The following is a 14,780-nucleotide window of genomic DNA, read 5'->3' on the forward strand; positions in this document are numbered from 1 at the left end:
CGTAGAATAGAAATCCATAGCAGCAAACAGCAACTTCATTAGTTCTTCAGCTTTCTTTTAAACAGCAGATTGGTATAATATTTGAAATAGTAGGTGGTGTATTTATTACATACACATAATACATAACACTAAATTATGTGTTTATTACAATCACTTAGCGACTTGCAGTGTTTTCTGTAGCAAATGGGAATGTGATACATGAACTATAGTATGGGAGAATGTGGATAACATAATAAAGATACTTTAGTGCCTGGGAAGAGGTTGGATGGTGAAAGTAGGAAAGAGGAAGAGTAGGACTGGGTGGGCAATGAAACTGTGAATGGGAGAGACTGTACTAATCAGTGACAGCATTGTGTCCCTGGAGTGATGAATTGAATCAAAATATTTGATAGCTTAATAACCAAATAACATGAAGTGAATTCCCATGTCAGTTTATGAGTAGGAAAGGCAAAACCACAGGGTATCTAAGGCATGATCTTGCTCTAAATCTTCCTGTTGGAGGATCCTCTCACTGCCCCTGTATGCAAAGCTGGGAGTGACCAACCTCTTGAGCGTGGAGACCCAAAGTTAACCTATCTAAAAAAAATACAGGGGAGCGAGATTTGACAATTTCCCTGTCTCTCCATTCTGACTTAGTAGCTGTAACATTCCATTTGGAGTAGTTTTTAAGTGTAGTGTAAACACAAAATGTAATACTGGATTGCTCTTTCCATGCAATGATGTTACAGAAGTTGTGTCAAACAGAACTCCAGTTATTATGAGTTAGTTTATTAAAGTACAAAGTAATTAGTAAGCCTAGACAGAAAGAGTATCACAGTGCTTGGAAAAGGCCTTAAGAATCATTGTTTTCTGCAGGTGTAACTTCAGCTGGTAGCACAAGGTCTACTTTATAATATGAGGTTGGTCTGTTATTTTTTGTTGTTGATTACTATAAAGTGTAGCAGAATGCTCAGCAGATACTGACTGTCTCTTTTGCCAAACTGCCAAAACCCTTTTTTTTCCAAATAAGCAAGATAGTTACATAATTTTCTGTTCTGTCTAGATCAAAAAAATACTTGATTTTTTTGTCTCAAGTGTTCACTCATGAAAGAGAAACCTAATTTCAAATAATTAAAAGCATTAATAATCCCACTGTATTACTTTGCCTTCAAAATAAATAGTACAATATCCTTTTAATTATACAGACACTATAGCTTAAAAAGAAGCAAATTACAAAGAAAAATCTACATGACAAAAGTTTCCTAAACTTGCAGTATCCCTTGATCAAGACTTAAGGTGAGGCATTTGTTGTGAACGCCTTCCTTGCCTGCCTTTAAGCTGCCTGGAAACCCTGTTCCACCAACAGTGTCCAACCAAGCCTGATAGGAGGTGCCACCAGCAGCCTGCTGGTTAATTAACACATCTCAGCTGGGACATGCCAAGGGCAGGGAGTTAAATTAAGCAAAACCAGTCTCAAGCAGGGAGAAAATTAACTTGGAATACCATTGTGCCACTCTGTCCTTGCTTCCCTTTCAGCCCAGCACATAGCACTTACTTATTTCTGGGCACAGGGGCAGTTATACAGCTTTCCTGGCAAGAAATAAGTGTTTAGGAATGGCTCTTTGGATAGAAACCCAAGCTGCTTGTTTCAGATTTTCATTCAGTACCTGTTAGAGTTCTGAAGAAATCTCTTTTTTGGTACAGGTGTCTTCATTTGTGAAATGTAATGTATATGTGTTCTCAGATTTCTCTCAGGTTTTTTGCTCAGACTCTTTTGTCTTTTGAGCCTTTGCCTATAAATGCCATTTAAAGGATGTTACTTTTTCTTTTTTTTTCCCCTCTCTGACAGTATGAAGGACAAAAATAAAGGTGAACTAATCCCCGCAGTAATGAAGGAAACTATCCTATCTAAAAAGTAATGGTGAGTTCTGTGTCAAAAGAGAATGGGTTTTTCTGAACAAGAGCAATAGTATGAAACTATTTAATACTCAATTCCTGATGCAACAAAGATTACAACTACACAGGATATGTTTATATCCTGAGAACTAGAGTGGTGACTGGGTGCTGCCATGAAAGGATGGAAAATAATTATTATCAGATTATTGTCTGATTAAAAAAAAAAGTCTGACACTGTCTTATCAAAAAAAAAACAGACCCAAACCAAACACTAAACAAGTTTTTTTTTCTCTAAGGATTAGTTAGGAAACAGCAAATCTGAAGAGTGTCTTGAAATATGCATCATAAACCTATATAATAGTGTTTGAATTAAATAGAATCTCCAATAAAAATCAATGTAATCTAGTTTTTGCTTTCAGTATTCAAACTATGTGTGTCTTAATATGGGTTCCTTTTAACTATTTCCACCATGGTTTGGTCTGAGCTTGTGATAAAGTGATAAATTACAAACATTTTTAAAAACTTGCTCTGAATAGGCTTCACAATTGTGAAGACAAAAGGAGGCAGGCAAGAAAAAAATTACTTCTCAGCTTTATTGCTAATTTTCAAGAGAAATCCTGGCTTCCATTAGGTCAGTGTGAGATAATACATATATAATAGAGGACAGACTAGATTGACATTTGCCCTCATTGCTAGGCTATGCTCCTTTGTGTTTTAGTTTATCTCTGGGTAAATAAGAACATTAAAATACTGACCACTTTTTTTTGTTGTATGTTCCATACCTTAAATGAACCTTATTAGTGATGAGTATAGGAGAATCAGAGAGATATCCACTGCACCTTAGAGTGTGCAACTAGTGGAGCATCTGCAGGCTCCATCTGTAGGCATCCTTGTGTACAAAACAGCTGTCTCCTTGCCCCTAAAAATTGCTGATTTAACTTTAGAATACCTGCAGCAGCCAAGGCCAAGTGCTGCAGTGGGGCCAGTTCTGCTGTTAAAGGCAAAGAGTTCCTAATGGACCTTTTGGTTCCTAATAGACCTCATGGTCCAAATTCAAGATTTCCACTCAGACCCGAAAAGGTCTTTGGGTGTGCTGTTTCCAGAGTGGTGCTGATTATGAAAACTTTGCAGAGGTAGCTTGTACCAAATATTATGGTTGAATACAGGGAATGTAAATAGTTCACTACTAAGAATGTGGAACACAAGTGAGTGGCATTCCTGTAATTATTATTATTGTAAGAGGATAATTAGAGCTTGTGTAATATATCAGTGCACGCCCCATCTGCAGATGAAACCCAGATTTTTTTGTGTTTTAAATTGTTATGAAACAATCATCCTTCCATATACTTAGTTTCTCTTAATAGCCAAATACCTCTTCCTTACTAATCATAGGAGTCAAGAGAGCTATAATGAGGCTGTGTGGCACCAACATTATTACCTCTTACATTTGTTATTACCTACATATTGAGTGACAATATAGCCACAAAAATGTTAATTAAGTTAAACTTTTGCCTGTGTATATGAGAAAGGCTTTGCATTCTGATCCTTTCTCGGGCCCATTTAAAGATTTTAAAGAAACAGAGGGTTTATGGCCATCATTATGTTGTGTTAGTGACCAATAACTAGTTATTCATGCATTGATCTGACATAAAACCTCTATGTCTTGCTTTTGTTCTTTCTGGGTGTTTTGTCTCATCACTGCTGCACCAGGTTCATACTCTTCTCCCTCAACATTTGCTGAGTCAGCTCAGATACCTAGTTTTCTGAAAAAGCAACACCAAATGTGCAGTAGAGGGAAAAAAAGCAAGTTATGATGGTTATGGTTAAAAAAACTCCAGGGTTGGGTCATCTTCATCACTGCAGCATTTCTCCTAGATGAAATATGTGCCATTCTGAAAGCAGTAATCATCCTTGAGTTTTCTCTAAGCCTTGTCCACCTATGGCTAGAATTTCATCTATTCAGAGCACTATCAGTTCAGCTTGGAAGGGATGGACTCCAATGTGATGAGACTTCTTGTCCTACTTTGTACATCTTCACAGATCAGTGGCAGAGTAGTGCTGGCCACTGATTCACAGTCCAGTTCAAGCTCTTCTTAGCTGAACTTATTCTTTTCCTCAGCTCTCAATCCTTCTGTGCCCTCAGAAAGGAGTGCCAAGGGCTCGGTCAACATTATTTTCCAGCCAAGCACAGGTTTGCTCAGAGCTATGATATTCCCTATCATAAAGAGATTTCCACAAATCAGATTTCTAAAGAGAGATTGCTTGTCAGGTAGAGGTTTTTTTTGACATTCTCAGCCAGCTGATGCTTGAAAAGTAAAAAGTACTTTTTACTTGAAAGCCAAGTACCTGCCATGCCAAGCCTGTTAAGTAGTAGATGATAGACATGCATTTTTTTGCACTTGATTATAGGTGTGCAGGTATCTGTTGTACCTGCTGTCTGCTGTGATTTTAACTCTTTCTATAAATCTGGAATAACTCAGTTGTGCTGACTCTGTGGGTTGCTGACAGCCCCAGGAAGGTGACTGGCACCATTCTTTGTACTCCAGACGTGGCCATAAGCACAGTGAAAGCTTCAGTTTCAGTTTTGTCACTGTCTTCTGGAAGTGACAAAAATTCACTGTCATTCCCCTGACTCATTTGATTTTGGTAGTTTTCAGCCTTGCAGAGTTAGCAGGAAGTAGGATTTGGTTTTCACCCAAGGTGCAGTAGTTCCACTCTTTCTTTCATTGCTACATTTTCGCACGTTATGTACTTGACATCAGTTTTGGAAACTCTGAGTTAGAGGACAGAAGCTTCTGCAAAATCCAGCTTCATCGGCAGAGTTAGGATTTCTTGAAATATCAGCGACCCTGTGGCATCCCTTATGTCCATTCTGCACTGTTCAGACTTATTTCTTGAGCAGCTCTGGTGCAAGAGCTGTGCTGCTATTCAGATCAGGCAGCTGCAGTGGTGTGTCCAGGCTAAGGAAGTTCTCAGTCCCTGAAGCTCACCCGACCTTTTTCACCTGACTGATTCCACTTCCTTTGACAGATTGCTTGGGGTCACAGTCTTCCTCCTTGATGTCTAAATTCTGTGCCTCAGTTTCAGACACCTCTTTTTGCAGCAGCTTCTCCCAGTGTGGAGGCACTGTCACCTGTACAAATGAGTCAAAACTCCCCTTCTTGGACCCAGTTTACATTTATGTGACATTTACATTTATTTGACTGCATAGTGCTCTTTCTGACCAAGATTGCTCTCGCTGGAGCCAGGTAGTAAGCCTCTCCAGTACTTTTACAGAGACTAAAGAATTTCCTGTTTGCAGAGATTCATCTACATCTGTCTGTATTTTAGAAACAAGAACTATCATAGCTCATGTCTTAGATGTATTGCAATAAACACGGTAAGCTGAAGTTTCCTAATTCCTGTAATTTTCAGGTTGTTTTTTTCAAGAAGGGGATAAAATATAGCCATTTCACCATTTCCATTCCAGCTTTGCTTTAGAGTGAAAAATGTTTTTAATACTGAATTTTAAAATTCCTGATTTTGGTTTTTTAAACTTCCATGGAGGAGAACTGATTTCCTAAAATGTGTTCTGAGTATCTGAAAAAGTCATCAGCTCATTAAGACTAAACCTCAGAGGTAATCTTCTGGACCAAACCAGAGAAATGCTCTTAATTTCAGAAAGAAGGGTGTGATATCATCCTGAACCCATGTGATGATTTAGTCAAGCCAAATAGTAAAAAAAGCTTGTAAAAAAAGCACATTTGTAACTTGCTCTTCATATTAACCAGCAAACCCGAGGACTTCTTTTTTCTATGCACAGCCTCAAAACCATCTAGTTTATAAATGCAAGGCTTGACTTGCACTAAATAAGATTTTTGTGTGTGTGTGTACTACTTTATCTCTTCTATCCCCTGAGAAATTACAGTACTTAATTAAATATCCACTCTCTTTTTCAGAACAGTTCTTAAGTGTTTTTAACCTGGTATTGTTCTTTTCACAGGGAACAGCAACACTTGATGCTTCACTCACAGGGCCTTTTCTCCAAGAAGCCAAGCTTAGTCACAGGGTGTTTATTTTCTTTATCTGGTTAATGTCTCCATGTGTCCTCACCAGCTCCTCTGTGACAAAGTGAGACTGTAAAAGGGGGCTGCCCCTCAAGACCAACTGTTTCAGTAATGCCATGCTGTGAAGGATAAAACCACACAACAAAATCTGGTTTTTGTTTGCAAACCCCCCAATATCTGGAGGTCAGGCATCAGCTTTTGTGTATTTTTATTTGATTGAATACATGTATAAACTGTGCTGTTAAGACCTACATGAAGATGTCAAATAGGTTACAAAGGGCAGGGATGTCTCTCAAGTGAAGCCTATTTCAAACACGAATACACTAATTTGTAGCTGGTTTTATGCAAAATACAACTTTGAAATTTATAGATAGGATTATTACTGTTAATGTATTTTATGTTTTAGAGAGTATCCTCAAAGGTATAAACAACATTCTTATTAATGCTTTAAAAAATTTAAAAGCAAAGTAACCTTCTATGATCATCACTAAAATTTCCAAAATTTGAAAACATTTGTGTTCTATAGAGTGGCCATATAAGGAAACAGCTACAGGAGAATTGCACAGAGAACTGGTTACTAAAGAGCTCATGTGAGATCAATAGCAGCTCAGAAGGGATGGAACAATAAGGTCATGGTGAAAGAATTGCACTAGGGAATTGCAAAGCAGAAAAGAAAACTGGTCCCTATAGGAAAATTATCTCACAGATATCTCTCCATGGCCAAGTCTTTCTTACCCCACCTATTTTGTTGACTTAGAAGTGTTACACAGCATAAAGCTTTTGTTCTTTGTTGTCTCGTGGTACCACAGGAGAGTCCTGGGTGCTGACTCAAAGGTCTAAATGAAATAGTAATAACCATGCAGTAGAAGTTTAATGATAAAGTAATAAATATCCTATTGTATGATTATAGTGACAACTAAAGTTGTCTTTTATCTGTTCACTAGAAGAAGCAGTGGTAAACAATGATTAATCTTTCCTCTTTGTCCCTTCCATGAATCACAAAAAAATCTTGCTGATGGAGAAAGTTCTGGTTCCATTTTTTTAATGGTGGTGGTAGTCAGAATGGGTAGAGATGGATGGTTATGCATTCTGAATGCCTGGATTTCTGTAGCTTTGCATCCTGGCCTCCCGTTCCTGTGATCAGTCAAATATCTTCTAAAAATGCAACACTGGGAAAGCTTCACATTGGCTATTTGAATAATCCAAGTTCTTGGCTCTTTTGTTTTCATATGAATATTTTTCCATAAGGCTCATGGAGATGAGATAAATTCCAAGACTGGTTTGTGTGCCATCAAATAAAAATGAACTTTGTAGTAAGCACAGTTTGTATTTTTTGTGCTCAGGTGTCGTGGTTTGACAGTGGCCCAATGTCAGGCACCCACAAGAGTTGCTCCCTTCACTCTGCATAGAGGAGAGGGAAAAAAAATTAACAAAGGTTTCATGAGCTGAGATAGGGACCAGGAGAAACACTTCAAGGGCAAAACAGTCTCAAATTTGCAAAATTAATTTATTATTAACAGAATCAGAGAAGGATAATGAGGAATAAAATAAGCCTTTAAAACACCTATCCCTTTCCTTCCCACCCTCCAGCCCCTCCCTCCTCCCTACCGACAGCACAGGGAGACAGGGTAAGGGAGTTTTTGTCAATTTTTCAGTCAAAATCTTTCTTCAGTTTGCTTAGGGAGAGGAGTCTTTTCTGCTATGCCATGGGGTCGTTCCCACAGGAGGCAGTTCTCTGGAAGCAAGGGCTTTCTCTCTCTTCGAGTCTCCCACAAAATTACAGCTTTTCAGCATCCGCCTGCTCCAGCATGAGCAATTTTTCCCACAGGCTGTGAGTGGATCTCTACATCCCCCCATGCACTTCAGGAATTTCAGGGAGACAGTTTGTTGTGTTATAGTCCTTGCCACAGCTTGCAGAAGAATCTCAGCTCTGACATTCAGAGCACCTTCTCCCCCTACTTCCCTTCACTGACCTCAGTGCTGCTATGTTGATTCTCCTCACATGTCCCTCCTCTTTTCCTTTTCTGTGATCCAGAAGAAAATTGTTATCCATAAGTTCTTTTGTTCTCAAGTTCTTATAGGGTTTCGTAGCACTGAAAGGTTGATCTCAACTGGACTGTTGGGGTATCACTCGCCATGCCTCTCGCCACCAGCCATGTGGCTCCTGCCTTTCAGCGCCTCTCTTCATGCAGGATGCTGAAAAATAAAAGCTGCTGCTACGCTGTCCCTTCTGCCCACAGCACAGCTGGCAAAAAGCAGCCAAGCAGGTACAGCTTGCTGCGAACCTTGCCGAGATTGTCGCTCGTTCTCGGTCTTTTCAGGGCCTAGTTCTTCTGGGATACTCCCTCATGGGGAGTTTCGTTCATCTTGGTTCTATGTCAGGAAGGATACTCCAAAGGCTTGTTAGGCTCTTGTTTCTTGTGTTTATTAATATATTATCAAAAGTCTTGGCATGTCTTCCCCTGACTTTCTGCTTAACTTACCATTGCCTGGCTCGACTTGGCTCGAAAGGCACAAAATGGCCTCGAAACATGCAGCTCTTTTATCTTTATACTTCTTTTCACTCAATTAACAACAAACACGTAAATTATTTTTCTTAGCGACCCAATGACCCATCACCCGTGTGCTGCACTGCAGCATTCTCTATCCAGTCACTTACTGTTACCCAAAAACCTCTAGAAGAAGAAGATTAAGAAGAAAGAAGAAGGAAAAGAGACAACACCCTAAATCCTCCATCTTGTCTTCTGTTCTCTAAACTAGTTTAAACTCTAAACTAACTTTTTCACCCAGTGACTTAAGAAAACTCTCTAATTTACACACTCACGCTTTTAGTTTCTCTATTTAACTTCAAGAGTTGTTTTCATGGTGTTATATGAAATTTAGTGTTATCTTGGATGTCAGAGCCAGGTATCAGAGATAAGGGCACGCACTCTGTGCCTCAGACTCCAACAGCGATGGCTGCAGCCATGCAGCAGCACTGGGAAGGAGAAGCTGCAGCCACCACCCCGCCTTTCTGTCTGCAGCGCAACAGGCTAGAGGTGGCCAGGCAGGCAGAGTTCACCGCTGGCCGTGCCCAGATGGCCACACCTGGCTGCTTGTGGCACTGGGATGGCCCCAGCTGTGGCACCTCCCCATCCCTCAGAAGAACCTGCACATAGTTTAGATTTCCTTTTTAAATATTTCATCACAGAGGCATTGCCAGCTTCTCTAATTGGCATAGCAGCATGTGTATTCTCAGAGACATCCAGCGATTGGCTATGCCAGGCACAGAGAAAGCTTCTAGCAGCTTCTCACAGAAAAATCACTTGAATGGCTGGTTTCTTCCTTCTCCACCAAAAACCAGCCATGCAAAACCAACACATCAGGCATTACTAATAAATTATTCTCTGAGATTCCAAATGTAAACTGAGAATATTTGTTCATACATGAAAAGGCTATAAAATGCAGTTCAAAACTTCAAGGACACAAATAAACTTTGGATTCTGCTGCTGCAAGGCTTTTCAGTAGGACTGGGAATGTCTCCTTTTCCTCTGGTCTTGCTCTGCTGTGCAAATCACCTTTATGAGCTGTAGACATCCCATTCATTTGCTCTGCATTCATTGCTCAGAATGCAAGGAAAAGGAAGGATATGCAATCTCCTGCTCAAACTTGCACTGTTACACTAGCTTTAAAAAAATAGTTCAAATTTGTCTTAAACAGTAAAGTTAGTGCCACTTTGGGCATTTAAGAAGAAGCAGTGACAATTAAAATATGCTATGAACTCAGCAGTCCTTGTATAAGAAATAAATTAGTCCTGAATTAAAAAAAAAAATCTTACTAGAGCTAGGAAATCTGAAAGAAGATGTCTTTGTTTAGACATGCATTAGTGGGAATGAAAATCACTTCCAAATCAGGATGAACACTTTGTAAGAATTGGCAGGATCCTAGTTGTAAGAAACATTTCCAAACTGAATTTGGGACAGAAGGAATTCAGATGCTCACTCTTTGCCATTTCTCTTCTGAAAGCAGACAAAATAACAAAGGTTTTTGATGCCAGCAACCCTCAAATCAAGGATGATTGAAAGAAAAAGAATGTAATTTTCTTGTCTGCCTTTCTTTGACAAGTTTCCAGCCATTTGACAGCATGTGTTGCTTTAATTTATCTTTATAGTTTTTGATTTTCTGTGTCTTTTTTTGTGGGACAACTGATGGGGGCAAGTAGGAGGGGAGCTAAGCATTTTTAGCAACAGTAAATAAATGCAGAGTGTGACACAGTTGTGTCATGGCACTGTGAAATATTGTCTACTCTGGTGAAAGCTATCTTATTTCAGTGTGGAATAAAGTGCCTGCCTGCTTTCATTTATGATTACTGACATTTAAATAATTACTCAGTTGCATTCTTAATCACAGTATCAATTTATTGAGTATAGATGGCTTCTTTGCTAGTCATACTACATTTTTCTGTCTAGCACTTAATATTTAGAATTAAATTTCACTCTTTTTGATCTGAGGAGTTTAATGCAGGTTAGTAAATGTCCACTGATCTCTATATTTGTTTATTCTGGTGAAGGGCAAGGGGGCAGTTTGTGTGAATTAACTCATCACAGGCTCTGCAGTGGTGATAGAATCTAGTGGCATGCAGTGCTCATCAGAACTGGGGAATCCAGGCTCACGCCCTTCATGCCCCCACAGTGCTCTGGCACGGCTACTCCAGGGTGAATACTTTATATAGACTGTGTTGTTTATGCTGTTTATGGTGAAATAGCTCAACTTGTACACAAGAAAAAAGAAGTCTTTTTACAGAGATGGCTGTAAGAGGTCATGCTGTAATTCCGGTCATGCTGGAATTCGTTTGGCAGTCTATGTTCAAACAGAGGCTCCCCTGGACTTGCTCCCTGTCTTTCTCAAGAGAGGGAAAGAACACATTCTTTGCTTTTAGCTAGTTTTTTTTATCTGAGGCAAGAAGTTTTCCCCAGGACTGTGGCTTCTTCTTCTGGAACTGTTTCCCTTAGCTCCGGTCTGGAACACCAGAACATCACCAGAAGCCCTACACCACGTCCTGGCATGGGAAGGCTGCAGGGACTCCACATCCCTGGCCACAGCCTGGTCTCTCGACCTCAGGAGAAGCTGAGCAGAACTCTAAACTCCACCAGCTTTCTCCACAGAGAAAAGGTTTTAATATCTAACATTATTCATTCTTTCTCCCATGCCTGTGTGCAGCCTGCTTGTTAAATAAACTGGTTTTTTTCACTTTCCACCAAGAAATTCCTGTCATATTGGTGGGGGAAGGGCTGAAACCTACTTTTTCTGAGGAGATGCCACTTTGAGGATGTTTCCTCCTAACTTGTCTCAAACTGAGACACTTCCCATCACTTGTTATGAGACCCTTGTTGGGGCATATGCTAATACTGTTTTCAGGTTATGTGACAAGGGACATGCTGTCTCTCAAATCATGGATTTAGGTAGCTTTCCCTTGACCAACTTAAACACAGAGAGCACTAAGAATAATTAATAGTTTTACAAACTTCTAAGGCAAAGTGTCCTTTTCAGTTCATGTTTCTCACAGTTCATCAGTGTACCCAGGGTCATTGTTTTCCTCCATCAAGAGCATAATTGCTGTTGACTCATATTTCTATTTGAGACTGAAGTCAGAACCCTAGATTGATTTAAGAATTGCTCTAATTTCTTATTTTCTGAGCATCTTATATGTCAAAAAAAAAAAAAAAGTGACTTGCTGTTGTGGTTCATTTACTGTTGAATATGGCTTTTTCTTTTTCCCTAAGAAAAATAAACCTACATTTAACTAATTGCACTAACCTACATTTAATTATGTGTCCTGTCATTTGGCTGGGTTGCCCACAAATGTAAAAAGCACTGAGTATATTTACTTTGGTAGTTGGCTTGTTGCCACCTGTACTCAAACAAATTGCTGTGTATGGATTCAGTTTCACCTGGCATGGTAAATGAGTTCCAGAAGAATACAGATATTGCCTGTATCCCAGCTTTTTGCAGATGAAAATAAAAGTTGCTTTTCCCTGTCCAAAAACATAACCAGCAAGAGCTTAGTGTTATGTGCCATTATAGGAACATTGATGGGAAGCAGAGCCATATAAGCACAGCTGTTGTCTGTGCTACAAATAAATGCTTTTAATAAGACTCTTGAAAGCTTAAACAATAAAGGCAAAAACCTGTTAATAATTGATATTTATTACATTGTAGTCCTTACAGCAAGATTCACATCAGATAAAAACACTAATTATTAACTCAATTCCTGCAAACCAAATTGGAAATGTTTCTGGATATCCATTTTCTGAAAGAGTTGTTTGTACAGAACACCTCTAGTCCACTGACAACCAGTATAAAATTACTCAAATTCTCAGGAAACATTTGCTGAGGACAGTGCCTTGACAAGCTAGTAGTTCCCATCTGCTACTTCCCAAGCAGTGTTTTTGGACAGGTTGTACAATAAATCTAATATAATGGTTTTGCTACAGTAATGTTATTTGCTGTAATTTTATTTAAGTGAAACACAATCTGATGGAGAGTAAAGCCAGGGGTCAAATATATCATACTTGGTTCCTTTAGTAACCACATCTGTTAAGAAGCTTAGATATGGTAGCTTGAGATGTCCTACTCCTTCTAGAAGTGAGTGCATAAGCTAACATTTTAATATTCAACAGGCAAGGGCATATTTTGCTAGGAAGTAACTAGGAGCTGTATTCAGCTGAACTCCAGCCAAACCTCTAAACCTAGTCAGTGGAGCACTTTCAAAGAGAGTTTGAGGTCCTTGGCAAAAGTCCCTGAAACTTGTCTATGATAATGTAGTTCAGCGGTATGTTACCAGTTTTTTAGTATACTGGCCTAAATTCATGTGAACAATACTAGATGATGGGTTCATTCAGGAATTTTGTTAATTATTTACTGATTTTTCATGCATGAAATACATCTGCAACCTGAGTGAATTTGAAAGAATGATTGAGTATCCTTCATTAATATATGACTCAATTTTTCTAGAACACAGGAAAGATTATTGATCATGCAAACAAACTCATGTGTACTTTAGTTGAAATATTAGAATGTTTCAGTCTGGCTGCTGACCTGCATGAAAAAATAAAAAAGTCAATCTGGTCTTCCTCACTCATATACAGAAACAGAGTAGTGCCTCCAAGCTGTGGGTAGTCTACCAACCTTCTCAAAACTGCAATTTCTTGTTTAGTCAGACCAGCACAGGCTAATATTTTAGATAACTCTGCTTCCAGTAGAATTTCCAGATCAGACAACATGTGAGTGAAATTACATTATGTGCTGGATGTGAAGAACAGCACAAACTGGAAAGAAGGAGAGGGAAATGAGAGTTTTACCAAACTCAAAAAGCAAGTACCACAAGTCTCAAGAAAAGTAGTAGTTCTTGGCCCCATCCTATTTTGAATAATAATTAAATAATAATTTAATATAATAAAAGATAAATAATTTACCTTGAAAACTGAGGTCCAAATGAAATCCTTTTTCAACGTTTTTCTTCCCTAGATGAAGTCAGATATCAGTTAGTCCATAATGTTAGGTACATATCTTTCAGGATATTAATTCGGAACTGCCTCAAGACTAGAATCGGATATTTCAAAACACCATGGATGGGAAGAGTTTTGAGTCCCAATGGCTTCCAGAGGGGTGTAAGGAGCAATGATCTGCACCAAAACACCTTAAAACAGTTTATTTTTAAAATTTGTTTTATATTTGTTTAATTTTCAAATTATTTTTCAGGACTACAAGTAGAGGGCCTCTTCAGGAAGTCAGCCAGCATCCAAACTATCAAAGATGTGCAGAAACTACAATCAGGGTAAATTGTCATCACACCATTGCCAGTAGCAATGTGAGTGCTCCTGGTTTTGTTGGTGAAGCAGAAATGCAATTTCTTGCAAATAATTAATCAAAGCCATTTCAAAATAAAATAATAAGAGCACTAGTAGAGAAACCTGGGAGATAGCAATAGGTACTTAATGCTTGCTGAACAGCAGGTCATCTCTTAATGTCAAACCAGAGCTGTAAAAAAATCTGTAACAGCTAATGAGGTTTGAGTCAAAAAAGGTGTATTTTTCACAAAAAAATATAAAAAATATTATGCACTTTACTGTAGTCACAAAGTGCAGAGTCCCTGTGTCATCTTGCCTCTGATTATGACAAAGAAATATAATTTTACCTAATAATTTATGAAATGTAGTGAAGTAATTTTGTAAGTCAATGACCTCCCTGTGAAGTCATTTTATGAATTGCCTTTATGGGGAGAACCTCTTTTAGGAAAATTAATTAAACTCTATGCAAATGAAAAATGCAAAAATAAAATATTAGGTGTTACCAGCAGCAGAAGGACAAGAGGTTTCTGCTCAAACTGTTGTGTGAAACAGTTTTCAAGTAGCTTGAAGAAAAAGTAAAACATATAATTGAATATCCTTTTTGCTTCTTCTCCTTTGAGGTAAGTCTGTGAATTTTGATGATTATCATGATATCCATATTCCTGCTGTTATCCTGAAGACTTTCCTTAGGAAACTCTCTCAGCCATTTGACTGTTATGAACATATCCTTGAAATCATCAGTGAATGGTGATATATATATATATATATATATATATATATATATATATATGTATGTATGTATGTATGTATGTATATTGCTGGTTTGGTTTGGTTTGGTTTGGTTTTTGTTTTCTTGTTTGTGGGGTTGTTTGGGGTTTTTTCAGTGCAATTTTTCCCACAAGAGAACATCCTGGGGAATAAAGGATCTAAAGCTATGAATTATGAAACTTTAATTATGTAGCCTTTGTCAGGGAGTAGGAGTTTACTATGCCAGTTTATAATGCCCTTAAATGCATGGGGCTGGAACACC

General features: G+C 38.5%; 1 protein-coding gene across 1 annotated transcript in view; it reads left to right on the forward strand.

The window, feature by feature from the left end:
• Window positions 1–14,501, forward strand: part of ARHGAP8 (Rho GTPase activating protein 8) — a 32,977-nt gene extending 18,476 nt beyond the window's left edge. The window contains 5 exon segments of the mRNA XM_088055063.1: window positions 1,829–1,894; window positions 5,536–5,543; window positions 13,662–13,725; window positions 13,727–13,737; window positions 14,371–14,501. Coding sequence (XP_087911189.1) covers window positions 1,829–1,894; window positions 5,536–5,543; window positions 13,662–13,725; window positions 13,727–13,737; window positions 14,371–14,501 — 280 coding nt within the window.
• The last annotated feature ends 279 nt before the right edge of the window (window positions 14,502–14,780 follow it).

The sequence above is a fragment of the Pseudopodoces humilis genome, chromosome 5 (genome assembly GCF_049639895.1).
Source record: "Pseudopodoces humilis isolate 2021_Gansu_Grassland_sample_001 chromosome 5, ASM4963989v1, whole genome shotgun sequence".
Taxonomy (NCBI): Eukaryota; Metazoa; Chordata; class Aves; order Passeriformes; family Paridae; genus Pseudopodoces; species Pseudopodoces humilis.